The sequence below is a fragment of the Mirounga leonina genome, unplaced genomic scaffold (genome assembly GCF_011800145.1).
Source record: "Mirounga leonina isolate KUSES-001 unplaced genomic scaffold, KU_Mleo_1.0 Mir_165, whole genome shotgun sequence".
Lineage (NCBI taxonomy): Eukaryota > Metazoa > Chordata > Mammalia > Carnivora > Phocidae > Mirounga > Mirounga leonina.
The window spans coordinates 54,615,288-54,630,390 of NW_023270415.1; the positions used below are offsets into that span (position 1 = coordinate 54,615,288).

The following is a 15,103-nucleotide window of genomic DNA, read 5'->3' on the forward strand; positions in this document are numbered from 1 at the left end:
GGTGCAAAGAACTTCTAAAATTAGTGATACGTAGAACTTGAAACTTTGTTGTATGTATTGCACTATTATTTTATATTTGACAATTCAGACATTTGGCCTACTTGTATTGGGTTGTGTTAAATGACTAGTTTTGAGACTCACTGTGCACTTGGTTTGGGGGATGTGAACTATTCTAGCAGACCAAGCAATATATCAGTAAAAACTAACACGGGTAGTACTCAAAAGAGACTCTTCAACAGTATACAGACATCCATTTCAAGGCTTTATCAGTTGAGTTAGTTGTACACAAGCTTTTGTACATAAATTGAAAGTGAACTCAAAACCAGAAATCATCTCCCCCACTGCTCCTAGTACTTGCCCTTTCTCTGCCTTTTAACCGAAGCATCTCCATGATACTCCGGGCATAGACATCCCTCAAGTTAACACTGATATATGAATCAGTGGCTATATTCTTGGTGAGCTTCTTCAGAGCTTCCCGCTGTCTAACGGCTGCTTCCTTGAGCTTTAAGGTGAAATAGCAAGCGGAGAAGCGGTCATTAATAATAGCAATAGGCAAGGCCAAGACAAGGATTCCTGATAATATACACATGAAGGCCACGATTTTGCCTGTGGTGGTGTCAGGTCTAATGTCCCCGTAGCCCACAGTAGTCATGGATGTCGTGGCCCACCACCATGCACAAGGGACACTTGTGAAGGTTGTGTCAGGAATGCTTTGCTCAGCAAAATATTCCACCGTGGAAAATATAGAAATTCCCACAGACAGAAATAGGAGCAGTAGGCCGACTTCTTCGTAACACTGGGTGATTGTCATCCCGAGTGAGCGTAATCCTGGAACAGAACAACTGTCGTCAGTCACTGGCACCCCTTCGTCCCTCGCCACCTTCCACTTCCCTCTCTTCCCGTCTCCTGCCCGGCTCTCTGCCCACAAACGTGCATTTCACATGTGACATGTCTCCAGCACTGGGCAGTGTTCTGGGGATACTGAGATGATAAATCATAATCTTTTTCTTCAGGGAGCTCATAGTCTAGTTGGTGGGGCCAGATTGCAAAGGATAGAAAGAAATCTAGTTAGATTCATTCATGCACTTATATATTTACTAAACACCCACTAGTTATACAAAAAAAAAAAAAAAAGGTGACAGATGAGACTACAAGGCAGGCAGGGGATGTATGACAGGAATTATACTTTAGTCCATAAAATGGGAGACCCGTGCATCATGGCAAGTGGAGGGCTCACTTAGCCAGACCTGCATTTCCATGTGTCACTTTGGCACACTTTTCTAACATTTTATGTGTCTGCTTTACTCACCCTCCTAACGAAGTGGAACACTGTCAGGGCATTGTTATCTGAAAGCCAGAAGCAGTAAAGGATGTCCACCATGAAAATGAAGTGAAGCAGCAGGAGTGAGTTAAGCATCAGTGACTGCACTGACACACGAGAACATTCTACGTACATTCACGGGGCATTCTTAAAGGTTTATCAGGAGGGATTCCTCAACTCCCGTGATAACCACTCAAATTCGCACCCATAGTACCAAAGCTATAGGGAAACATTTCCCTTGAGTACACAGAATTTCTGCTTTCCTCTAAGGAGATAGACCTGAATACAGATTATTCCTTCACTGCAGAAAGGTATGGGGGACTGAAGCTACTGGGAAATTCACTCACTATGAGGCATTGGTGCATTCCCTACTGCTCTTCTGAGGATTCACTGAACCCCTGGGAGACATACCCAAGAGAGCCTAATCCCATCTCCAGAGACTCAACCCAAAGGAGAGTCAGATGAGTCCATAATGGGACTACAATTTTGAATAAGGTATCTCCCCTGACACCTGAGTTCACAAACACTGCTGAAGGTGTATCCACATTTCGAAGTCATATCAGCCTGAAGTCATAATGATGCTGTCTCTGAAGGTCAAAGCAATGCCTCCTAGAATCATTTTAATTTTTATTCACTAGAGACTATTTGAAATTTCATTAAAATGCCATTTGTGCTCTCATTATTTTAAAATTTGGTTCTTAAAACTTCAAGATGTTCTTAAATTATTTACCAGCTATTTTTTAAAGATTAAGGAATATTAATTTTGATGTTTAACTTCAAAAGAAGATTCTTTTTAGATTGTCTTTAGAATAGCTTTTAGAAAGCTGACCTTGATGTGTCTGCATTGAATTGTATTTCTGAAATATATTGACAGCATATAGAAGAAAAGCACAATATTTAGAAGACTTTTCATTTCAAGATGAAATGTTCTCAATAATTTTGTAAAGAAACACAAAGTGGTCTAAATTTCTGCATGCTACATCTATTAACTCAGATAATCCTTAAAAAACAATATGAAATTGATGTAATTATTGTGCCATTTTACAGATGAGGAGACTGAGGCACAGAGAAGTGGCATATCTAGTACAGAGCTGCAGAGCCAGGACTTAAACTTTGGCTCTCTGGCCCACCATTGCCCTCCTGTTATTCTAGAATACCTCTCATCTTATATTTATAGTTAATGCATGGGGAACTATGTCATCTATGTCTATATATTGCAAAATGTAATGCTTAAGATAAAATTGTCAAATATTTATGTAAGCGTTCATATCCTTTCAATAAATTAAGGCTTCATTAATACTTTGTACTGCTTTGGAACTAAAAAAAAAAAACAAACCCTTGAAGAGGTGACACGGTGGAAATTACCATTATTTTCTTTTTCTTTTCTTTTGGGAAAAAATGTAGTCTTTACTGGGTGTTTTTAAATCGAATCTTGTGAGGAGTTTATAAATACTAGAAGAAAGCATCCTATTATGGGTGTCAGAAAACAAAGAGTGGTACTTGTAAAAGTTGTTGGAAACCCCATTATCAAATCCCTGCTATGTGAGAGTAGCTAGGAAAATACACTACCAAAATGATGTTAGGAGAAGTCCTAATTACCTCAGACATGTGGGGAAAAAAAACATATTTGAAGTTAATTTCTCCCTATATTAATAGGGAGAGACAATGACCGTCAACTTCTTTTAGGTGACCAGTTAGGCACATATCTGGGGAAATAAGGTGGTAGTAGGACTTTCTAGCTAAATTATTTGTATTCTTGTGTATTGCATTTCCATGTACCATATTAACATGGCATTCTACTCCACTGTATCTTAGTATAGTCCACACAAAATCCCTTGTGAGCTTGTTAAAATGCATGCTCCTCAATCCACCCCCAAATACTAAAATCTGTCTTTTCACAGACTAGGTTCAGAATTTGCCTTTTAACGAGCTTTTCATCAAAATCTAACATAAGGTAACTCCAGAACATCCAACAGCCACAGGACCAGCCACTGAGAATTGCTGCCCTCAGGAACACAAGAATCATCTTTAATGGATTTGTGTGACTTCCCCTGACATTGACTATAACTTTCATGCACAATTGAGTGTTGTGTGGAGATTCTTCTAGGGCGAGGGTTCATTAGATTTTCATTAGATTTTAAGGAATTCCTGTTACTATATCTCTCATGCATCCCGGTTTAGGGACAAGAAAATTCTCATACTAGATAAAGCATTTAATCAGTGTCTTCAACTTTCCTACAAAGCAAATATTTCCATTGTTTCTTCAAAAATCATGGGATGGCCACCAGTGCCTGGTCATCCCTGTTTCTGCATGGCTAAAGAAAGCCCTGCAAGGCTGACTATCTTTTTTGCCCAGGAACGTGTGTGGTAAGCCCTTCCTTGGACACAGAAGAGAAACTGGCTTACGTCCCTATAGATTATGAATAATTTATGCATATTTTATGTGCTGTTTATGCATATTTTATCTAGAACCTTCTAGAGGCAGAGTCTTTAATTTTTGTACAACTTCTGAGCACTGGGTTAAATAAATTGAGGGTAACAAGGGGTCAAACTGTTTTTCACATGTCTTAGGGAGAGAAGGAGTGTGAGAGGCATCGTCTCTATACCTGTGATAGCAACTTCAGGGTTTTGCTTCCCAATCCCTTTTTGGAGACCCTGGTTGGGTAAAGGATGGGAGTTGGTAATTCTGAGTATCAATTCACGGCACTTCTCTTGGACTATAGTCAAGCACTAATGTTCACAAACAATGGCAAATTAAAAAAGCATCACTGAAATTTGAATACCTGTGGAATGTCTGCCCAGCTTTAGCATGCGTAGAGCCCTGAGCAGCCTCAAAACCTGCACAATGCGCCCCACATTTTCCAGCTCCTGTGTCGTCTGGCTCCCACTCAGGCTCTCCACCAGAAGAGTGATGTAGAAGGGCAAGATGGCAAGGAGGTCGATGATGTTTGGCACCTTTCTCAGGAAGCGGCACCTGTCCCGCACACACAGGAAGCGCAGGACAAACTCCCCGGTGAACCAGCTAATACACACATATTCCAGGATTTCCAGCAGCTGCAGGTCCAGCCAGCTTAATTCAGCTGACATCAGGGCCATGTTGACGATGGACACCACCACAAAGATGATGGAGATGACCCCAAAGATTCGAGCAGCTGTGGAAGATCCAGGTTTCTCCAGGATGTTCCAGAGCTTCTGACGGACAGTGGGACAAGGTCCTTGGGAGAAGTCCTGTTCACTCTCATGTTGACTCTCCTGGTCTTCTGTGTCCTTCTTAAAGTCTAACGTTTCACTCAGCTCCTTTCTTCTGAAGTATCTTTTAGAGAAAACAACTTGGTGATTAGTCTAACTTGAACAAAAAAATACAGACGTCAAAAGAAAATTAAACTTAGCAGTGAGGTCATGCTTTTTATTTTGGTAAAAATGCAGAAGATGTCCATTCATATTTAACCCAGGCTGTCTCCTGCCCACAGTACTCAAAATTTCTGTTTAGGATTAGTATTTTTAAAATGAACCTTTCTTGGCAGAAATTTATACAAAAAGATTTATACATAGCAAATCTACTTTAATGCATTTTATTACCCATTTTTCTTGTAACAAGAACAGAAGTTTGCCATTTGGAACTTTTGTGTATGTGCAATGGAAAGGTCCTCATGAAGAAACAGTACTAATAGCAAGATAATAACATAGTCATCATCAAAGTCCCACAAACATTCACAGTCAAGGAACCAATTTTCCATCTCCTGTATTTAAAGCAGTTCTCCATCCAAGTTTAGTGTTCTTCAAAAACGAATGATGTACTATATGTTGGCTAATTGAACGTAAAAAAATGCCAAAAAAAGAATAAAAAATAAAAATAAAATAAAGTTAGTGTTCTAGGCCTGATAAATGGTAATGCTCCCTACTGAAACCTCCATCTCTATCCGTGCATCTTTTGGATTTTGGCTTTTCTGACTCAAATATTTATTTCAGGCCTGACCTCCTTTGCCTTAAAAACGAATTGGCACACATTCGTTCAAAAAAGGAAGAGGTCCAAAAAGTTCCAATCCAAAGCTGGCTGTGACGCTTTCCAGACCTCCCCGCCACCCCACCTTAACAGCTCGGAAGTGGCCTCAGGTATTGTGAGGCCCGGATTCAGCGAGGCTTGTGTGAAGCTCCTATCTTACCTCTGCGGCCCTCTCTCCACTGCGCCCGCCTCCCCGCCCAGCCCCCGCGCGCCTCTCGGGTACCTGTCCCTGCAGCAGGAGTCGATGCTGAGCTCGTCGATGCCCCAGTACTGGATCTCCTGAAGGAAGGAGAGCGCGCACAGCTGCTCCATGACGTGCAGGCGGCCGGTGCGGTAGTAGTGCAAGACGTAGCGGAATGCTTGCGAGCTGCGGTCGAAGAAGTACTCGTTGTCCACGGGGTTGGCATCATCGCAGAACTCCAGGGGGCTGGGCACGGCGGCCAGGGCCCCGGGGCGGCGGCACGAGGCCACCACCACGGCCAGCTTGCCAAGGCGCGTGTGCGGGAAGCAGGACAGCGCCTGCTGCGAGAGCACGAAGCGGCTGCCGCCCACGTTGACCGTGAAGCAGTCCCCGAGCGCCAGGGGCTCCCCTTCACCCTCGCTGCAGAAGACGCTGGAGTCCAGCGAGGTCAGGGAGCAGCTGTCCAGCGGCGAGTCCAGCGGCGCCCGCCCTCGGGGAGGCAGCTCCATCCCCGCCGCCGCTGTGCGAGGGCGCCACAAAGTTGGGGGGCGCGCCGGAAGCCTCGGTCCGGCGAGGGTGGTGGCACGGCCCCTGGTGGCGGCCGGGATTTCCCGGACTCCCGAGGCGGGGGGGTGCCTCCCGCCCGCGCACCCCTCCACTCTCCACCCCCTGTGCTCGTTCCGCCAGTGGCCGCTAGGGCGCGGCGAGCGCGCGATTACAGCGCACCAGTGCCGGGGCGCCCAGGCTGAGGCGAGGGGGGCGGGGGTCGCGCCGGAGGGGGGTGGGAAGCTCCGACGCTGTCTAGGCGGGGACAGCCCCGGGGGACACTGCTGGGCGCCGAGGCCCTTCCCGGACTTACGCCCCCCCTACTGAGTTCGTGCTGGAGATTCCCAGCCCCGGAGGGGTACGGATTGAATGCTTCGCTACCTAGGGCTGGAGAGGGCGGGGAGGGAGAGGTGGGGGGTCTAGAGTGGGGGAGGAGGACAAGAGGACTCTTGAGGGGAACGGACCGAGGCAAGGGGGATGGTAAGACTCACTCCAGCCCAGGAGACCGAGAGGGAAAGTTCAGAAAGCAGGGGCAGTGGTGGCCGGGTCTGAGTTCTTTCCAACTTGAGGCTCTGTCTTCCTCCGTCTTCTTTAACGGCGGCGGCTTCAGAGGCCTCCCCGGCAGTGGTCGCTGGGGGCGTGAGCACGTGGCGGAGGGTGCCCAGGGCGAGGGGCCGCATCATCTGCTCCCATTCATTCTCATTCAAGTCTGATTGTCACTCACGCTCTATTTCCTCCTCCCTCCCTCTGGTTTTGACCTCCTGGTTGAGAAATAAGGATAATTGGTGGTGACTTTTAACTGAAGTCCCAGTGAGTCACTAAGAACAAGGGGTCACCATTGCCAGTTTCCGCCGCGTATCGAGGCACTTTGCGCCCTTCGGTCTAGCCATTTCTGCCGGTACAAGTTTCCCGGAAAGCAGGCGTTCTAGGCTCGTTCTCCGGCATACAGCGGAGCTCTCATTTTAGGAGAAGGGAAGGCAAAAAGACAAGGAATAGAACGGGCGTGGGCTGGGGCAGGAGTTTAAATAGTAACGACGACTCGGTAAAGGGAGCAGCCGAGCGCCGTGCGCAGGTGAGACTAGAGGTGTGCCCACCGGGCCCCTTGGAGTAGCGCCCCAGCCAACCTGTTGGACACGGGGCGGGGGTGGGGAGGAGGGCAGGGTGACTCACCTTCCGCTCCGGGCACATCTGCGCGGCGCTCGGAGGCCGCGGCTGATCTGGTTGCCTTGGTTAGATCCTCCTGGCGTACACGTGAGGTCTGACTTGACGGGTCCAGGAGGAAGACTGTGTTCGAGGCTGAGCTCGGCGCTGGCGCTTGACGCCTAGCCTCGCATCATCTCCACCGCCTCCGGCTCCGGCCCCTCGGCCGCCCCCGCCCGAGCTAGCGAGCCATTCGCGGTTTCGAGCACCAGCTGTGGGGAATGCTGCGAGCCGAGGGAGGTGAGACCGGAGGAGGAAGAGAAGCACTCCGTGACTCTGAATATTATATTCATCCTGCAGACACCTCAAGGATTGCTGTTTGGATTCCCGTTTCCCCGAGCTGTGTGCTCGCAAACGCTCAAGAACAAAATTTTCCATAAGTCTGCTAAACTCAGGATTAGGGTAGTTGCAGTTACTGCTTTATGTGGCATGGTTCAAGGTTTTCTCAGTATTTCCAGCAAGCATCTGGGAATCCTGCATTTTTCCAAAAGTCTTTGCAAGAGAGTGTGAAGCACACATCTTTTTTTCCTTGTAAGTAGTTTTAGAAAGTGTATATAAAGAGATGAGCAGGGAGCTTAGTACAGTGGGAAAAACTTTTTCATAAATTGACTTGAAACGTGGCTGTTTGGTTCTGGCTTTGCCGAATGGCTGTGGGACCTCCAGCTGTCATTTACTTCATGGGCCTCAGTGCCTTCCGCATCAACATTTCATGTGTCAATAAAAACGCCCAACGTTCATTGGGGGCTTACTTTTTGTCAGGAAATTTTGTAGTCTTTTTACTCATTCAGTACCTTATTTAGTCATAATAACAATACTATGAGGTAGCAGCATACCCATTTTACAGACGGAGGAAATTAAGGCAAAACAGAGAAATTAAGTGATTTACTTAGGGTCGTACAGTCCAAATTCAAACGCAGGACTGATTACCAGAGGCAGCACTTATAAACACGATGCTTGGGACATCTCCTTTTTTATGTGACTTTCAAATAAATCAAAGTGTGTTTGCTTTTATTTACTTTTTTATTTATTTTTGCAAATTTCTAAAGGAGGGCAGGAGTTTAATGATGTATTTTTCCTGATCTTTCAACAAATGTTTACTGAGCATCCACTATGCACCAGACCACTATTCTAAGTGCTTCAGATAGATCCACGAAGAAAAACAGACAAGATCCTTGTCCTTGTGGAACTGAAGTTTTTCCTGTGAGAATAAAGAGCAACTTTAGCGAAAAATAAAAAAAAAAAAACCAAAAAACCAACAATACAGTATTATAGGTTATGGTTCTTTTGACAGCTATCCATTTGGTTAACTTTTGCCTCTGTAAAGAACTCTTCCATACAGAAAATATGGAGGAGTTAAAAATAAGAAATACTTCATCATTACATTTAGGTTCTGTGTTAATTTATTTAAGGTAGCAGAGCTTCTCTTACACAGGAAGAAAAACTCCCCTAACATCTCTGTTATAGATTATTTGGGCATTGAAAAAGGCAAAAGTCCACGGTTCTGCTAAGCCTTATTCATACCTTCGTGTAAATAACTTTCATCAAATGATGAACGTTAAAGGTCTACCCTAGCTTTACAGATTGTGGTGAGGAAGGAAGAAAGCTTTCGGAGGAAAATGACAGATTTCAATGAGAAGGGAGATCTTGGACAGGTAACCAGAGGTTGGTTAACAAATGGTGACTGAGGCTTGTAGGTCTCCTGCCCTGCCACCACGACCCTAGACTTCAGTTGTAGTTCATGGCATCCAGTGGAAGGAATTATAACAATAACCACCTTCTAAGGGTAAAGCCCAAGCTAAGCATCTGAATTCTCACAATCCCATGAAGTATTGTCTTCCTTAGTTACAGATCTTAGCTCAGAGGCTCACAGGCACTAAGGAACTTTTCCAGTTTTATAGTGAATATGTGAAGGACTATATGAAGGGATCAAAACGGCGGTCTTTCTGACTCCAGATTTTATCTCAACTGCTAAGAGCCTAAAATTTTCAACTGGGTTTCATTTGTGATTGAAACAATTTCCACTAAATAAAATAATCATAACTAGAGAAATGATGACTAGTTAACTGGGAGTATATACACACAAATGACCCATTTTAAAATATAGAGTCTCTTGGGTAATAAAAATTTCTGCCTTCTTCCCTGTCCTGTTCCCTTTAATCTATTGTTTCTCCTCCTCTATTGAGCACCCAGGTTTGAGTCAGAGAGCCCAATGAAAAGGAAACGACAAGAGCGGAAATAAGTCCATTCAAAGGATATCCTTCTTGGTCCCTGATTTTGACCTGAGGGATACCCTAACATACATCAGGAAGTGAAAGGAGAATTGCTGATAAGTACTTGGGGGTGGTGAGGTCTTGCTTTCGATTTCATTCCTACAAAGCATGGGAGGAATGTGATTGTCATGTAGGAGGCAGCTCAGTACTGAGACGTGAAAACTCAGCATTCAAATGGCTTTGGTATATTCTCTCTAGTCATCAGTTGTTATATTCAGGTGATTTTCCATTAGTAGTCTTGTTAGGAAATGCTCTCCTAGTGTTTGGCTTTACTTAACAAGTCTTCCAAACATCGATCTGAACATTAAATCTCCAGGTACAACTAGTATTTTTAATTCTTCCAATTTTTGTGAATTTTTCTAAATTTATTAATGGACAACATGCATTCTTAACAGTCATTTCTAAAAATTGGATTAAAAGAAAAAAACACAGCATACTTTAAATGTCTGAGTATTGATAACAATAGGGGCCCTGGCTGGCTCAGTTGGAAGAGCATGTGGCTCTTGATCTCAGGGTGGTGAGTTCAAGCCCCATGTTGGGGGTAGAGATTACAAAATAAATAAATAAATAAATAAAATTGATTATTGATAACACTTAAGAAAATAAAAGTTAAAAGTCATTTGAAGCATATTAGGAATTCTTATTAAAACCCTGGAACATTCATCTAGGTTTTTGAAAAAGTAATGAGAATGTATTTATATTAATATTGTATTTGCTTTTCTGTAATGTACTTAAATAATGTATTATGATGTTCTGTGAAATCATTAAATCCCATCTTTTATAAGAATGTTTTAAAATGATTATACATATATGATCATAAGTCATTGAAAAAAAGTTTAGAAAAATGTACATTCATTATTAATTTATATCCAAAATACTACATCTTTACATTTGTTTTTCATAATTAAATAGGTAGGGGAAATATAACAAGTGAATACTTTTGATAAAGAGCTTTATAGAATTAAACTTGAGTAAACTCTACATTTTCATTTTCAATTGCTTTAGCGTAGACTCATAACTTTACACTAAAATCCCGTTAATTTTTATCACTCATTAGCAATGCAGACCATATTTTATATGAGGTGTGCATGCCTATCTTTGACTCAATACTTAATTTCCCAGGTACTGACAACTAGATGAGTTCATTGTAATGTTTAAAAATGTCTTTGTGTGTGGACAAAATGACATTGTCCTCTTCATTGCATTGGGTTATGTTTAAAGGTAAAGGAAAATCTGACAAATTCTATCTATTCATCTTCCATGAGTCTTCTAGGTGCTTGGAATAAATCCTCCCAACTGTATAACAGCCCACTCTAATGCAGAATTTAGCTTAATGTGGGTTTGTTCTGGATTCCTTCCAAAAGGAGGCAATTATCTTTGGAAGTACCCAAGAACTCATTTTTATAGCCTAGTCTGCTGCAGAGATCACCAAATGGGTTGATGATGGTGATGATGAGGATAATAATACGATAATAATAGCTGCTACATTTACTTAGTCAATTTCTGCTCTTTTATTAACTGTGTGACATTAAGTTTCTTAAGCCCTCTGTATCTCCTTTTCCTCATCTGTAAAATAGGGGTAACAAGAGTACTTACCTTACACTATTGTTTTAAAATTAAATGAGATAATCCATGGACATGTTTAGCGCAGTGTCATTATTTCTGTTGTCACTATTATTATTACTATTGTATTTTAGAAGTGTTTTTCTGATCCCCCTTACTGAGCACTTACTATGTGATCTTATCACATAGGATGTCACCTATCACCATGTTAAAAACCTACTCATTTCATTTATAAATTCGTATAACCCTATGAGGAGAGTAACATTATCATTATTATTTTGCAGATAGGAACCCAGGATCACAGTACTTAAAAATTTTCTCAAGTGTCATATTGATAGTAGAAACAGACTTGAACACTTTTGTTTGACGCAAAGCCTTTGAAAGGACATTAACATGAAAATGATGCAATGATAAGAAATCACTGTTAGAAATTCTCCTCTTTAAAAATAATTTTATATGGAAAATTTCTATTCTGTGCTTAAAGTAATTGAGATGATTATATATTTTATAGTGCATGACCAACATATTGCACGTGATTTTCATTTTAATAAATTGGGTCTTACTTCTAATCATTGTAAAGAAGATAGTTGATTGGTTTGGCCATTGAATGATTCTCACCAAGCCACTATGATATGCCACAGACATAGATGAATTTTTCCTGAGTTACTAAGAAACTGTGTAGAGCAAGGCACTTATTGTTCACTGGATTAACTCCTGTAATTACACTGAAATTAAATTTTTATAAACAAGATTTAGAAGCGGTGGAGCAAACACAGGGCAAGTGCTCTGCTCATTAGGTCCTATAAGCTGTTAAGTGAACCTAATATTGAATATGAAAATTCCAATTAAAACCTTTTTACCCAACTCTATGAAATTCCCTTATGTTGATAGAGATTGATCATACAGAACCATTAAAAATGCTTTTCATCGAGTGTATGTAATTTATTAATATTAAAAGTTAAATTGCATTTAAATTTGTCCTTATTCTATTTAGTGCTTTCTTCCACTATTAAGGAACTCAGTAAACTTGAATTCCATTCTGTAATTAGAAGAGAGGTAATCTTTACATTTCATATGTGTTATAAGGTTTTTTATGTTGCATTTCCTTGCTTTTTCTGGAATCAACTCAAAATTGAAAAGTTTTTCAACCAGTAAATATTTATAAAATGTACTTTTGCAAGAGCTGGTAGTGGGTATTGTATATACAGATGGAATATGTATTATATATCATGTACATAATTTATACCATATGTATGAATAGATACACAACAAACACATCCATAAAAAACTAACAATATAGTAAGGTTTACATTGATACTATGTCAGTGGGTCACATTGTTACTACAAGGCAAGGAAAGTAGTGAAAAATCAGAAGCAATATAAGGAAAATAGTAGAGATAAGGAAGGAGAAAAGCAATTTTTCTTTACAAAATGGCTCTTAGTTACGTAGTGTTGTTCCTTTAAATAGCATCCTCCTGCATTTTAGACATGGTCTAATTAAAGAAAATATGAAGTAATGTTTTAGGACATATATGCTGAACTCTGTGCCAAATTGGTTTTGTTACCTGGATTGTAAACCTGTATAAAATACCTATTATTCTAATCTCAGTTTGAATACGTAGAACATTACTTTAAATAAATATTCTATATATTAAATTATTGTACATAAATAGGAAAAACCTAGTTCTGTTTGAGCTCAAAATTATTGCTTTTTACACTTAACTGTATGTTGAGCTTACACTTGTATCGCTGGTTCAAAAGAGTAGAAATACAGGTTTTCAGTCAGTACACATTAATTTGGTTAATTTGAAAAAAGAGCCTTGGATCAGTGCATGTGTTGCAGAGTATATTTTCTCTATACAGTGTAATTAAATTGGTGGGAACTGAATATAAAAATTTGTCATTTTTTCAACATGAAAAATAGCAGTGAGCCATATGGCTTCTCCTTTTCACCATCGCATCTGATCGACAGTTCAGTTACAGACCCAGCCTCCCCGTTCTCCCACAAACAGATTTCCCAGAAAACTAAACCAAATGGGAATCCAGAGGGAAGTCAAAGCATAGCAAATTTGTACTGGCCCCGTTTTTTTTTTTTTTTTAATTTCTATAAGGTCAAATTTATCCATTTTAGCAACCGCGAATGTTTCATTTTCATGGCAGCAGCGAGAAATACCCTGTTCCATACCGCTTATGTTATTTGAAATGAAAATAAATCCCAATTAAATAATTAGTGAAAGAAGAGAAATAAAAAATATAGGGGTTTTAAAATGAATTTATGAAATATCAACTTAGTAATGGGTTCAAAATTTACACTGACTCTAGGTCATGTATGATTTACTTTTGGGAGCAGAAGCTGATGAAAAATCAAGAACAGGTAATTAGTGACTATTTGGAAGTTTTGAGAATAGCAAGTAGTTTTATGGATGAGTATGTGTTTATATGTGTGTGTAGAACAGGTATTTCAATTTGATTTTTTAAAAAATAAGTAAGCCAAAATATAGAACTGTTTTCTCGTTTAATATTGCTCAATAAATAGGAAAGTATTTTTCAGCAAAAATTTCAAAAAGACTCCATATGCAGTTAATTTTTGCCTTACTTCCCTTTTATTCTATTGATAGTATTACCAACTGGCAATAAAGGTTTTTGTAGAATATTTATCGAATGGCTAATTGTAAAATAAAAAGCAAGTTTGGATGTATTTGAACAGGTAGGAATAAGATGGTGATAGAAGAGCATGTAGCCTCTTTCATGATATGCACACGGGCAAACCTTGCCTGCAGTTGGAGTCATGTTCACTGGAGAAATGGTGATTTAAATTCAACTCCTATTTGAATGAGAATCTGTCCCTCGGGCAATAAGAGCCACAAAGTGAGTGGGCCTCTCTCCAGTGAATTAGTGGAGATCACTTTCTTATGTAATAAGTACTGGATAGGGATGTGATTAAAATATTTGTTTTTAAGGTTGCAGGTTTTCAAATATGGTTATGATAGAAGGTGGCTGACCCATGCCTCAAGACAGTTGTCTCCAGACCCCTCTGCAGTCTTTAAATTATTGAAGATCCCAAACTTTTGCTGAAGTGGGTTGTATCTATTGATATTTATCATATTAAAAGTTAAAGCAAAGGGACACCTGGGTGGCTCAGTTGGTTAAACGTCTGCCTTCGGCTTAGGTCATGATCCCAGGGTCCTGGGATCGAGTCCCGCATCGGGGTCCCTGCTCAGTGGGGAGCCTGCTTCTCCCTCTCCCACTCCCCCTGCTTGTGCTCTCTCTCTCTCTCTCTCTGACAGATAAATAAATAAAATCTTTTTAAAAAATTTAAAAGTATTTATTAAATCATTTAAAAATAACAGTAATAAGCATACTTGTTAACAAAATAAATAATTTTTTAAATAATAATATTTTCTTAAACAATATCATTAGTGAGAATAATGACATCGTTTTACAATTTTTTCTATCTCCTTGATAGCTGGCTTAATAAAAGATAGCCTTATTTTCGTATCTGCTTCTGCATTCAAACTGTTGCCATTTGTTATTTCTTTTGAGGTTTATAAAGAAAATCCAGTGTCAAACAGGTAGGAAATTGGAAAAAAGAGGGACATTTTGACAGCTTTTGCATATAATGTATATGCTTCTGTACTATACTAGAATTTGACAGGTTAGTTCCAAAGTAGAATCTGAAACTGTATTTGTGAGCTTTCATATTCAGTTATGTTAAAATCCACTGGCCTATCTTGCCCTTGGAATTTTTTCTAAAATCCTTGCACGATTTTGTTATGTCATGCATTATTCTTCTGGAAAACGTTGGTTTCTCCAAAGAGTGACACATTTAATTAAATAACATAAAAAATCCTTCTGTTAATATTGCCACCAATTTCATCAGAAAAGTGTTTTTTGTTTTGTGGTTATTTTGGGGGGGCAGGGTGGGGGAGGGGCAGAAGGAGAGGGAGAGAGACCATCTTAAGCAGGTTCCACACCCAGCATGGGGGTGGTGGAGGGGGGGAGTCGTGGGGGTGGGCGAG

The 15,103-nt window shown here is 40.8% G+C and overlaps 1 protein-coding gene across 1 annotated transcript; it reads right to left on the reverse strand.

The window, feature by feature from the left end:
- Window positions 1–316: 316 nt before the first annotated feature.
- On the reverse strand, window positions 317–6,019 carry KCNV1 (potassium voltage-gated channel modifier subfamily V member 1). Its single transcript, XM_035011779.1, has 3 exons — window positions 5,548–6,019; window positions 4,105–4,634; window positions 317–828 (listed from the first exon to the last, which is right to left on the reverse strand). The coding sequence occupies exons 1-3, from the start codon at window positions 6,012–6,014 to the stop codon at window positions 317–319; spliced, it is 1,509 nt and encodes a 502-aa protein (XP_034867670.1). The 5' UTR covers window positions 6,015–6,019.
- Between the last annotated feature and the right edge of the window lie 9,084 nt (window positions 6,020–15,103).

Excerpts from the sequence above, each read along its gene's own strand:
- KCNV1 (XM_035011779.1), bottom strand. The coding sequence starts at position 6,014 with ATGGAGCTGCCTCCCCGAGGGCGGGCGCCGCTGGACTCGCCGCTGGAC. Across the intron at positions 4,635-5,547 it reads GACTCCTGCTGCAGGGACAG|ATACTTCAGAAGAAAGGAGC; the intron begins GTACCCGAGAGG and ends TTTCTCTAAAAG. Across the intron at positions 829-4,104 it reads GCTGGGCAGACATTCCACAG|GATTACGCTCACTCGGGATG; the intron begins GTATTCAAATTT and ends GTTCTGTTCCAG.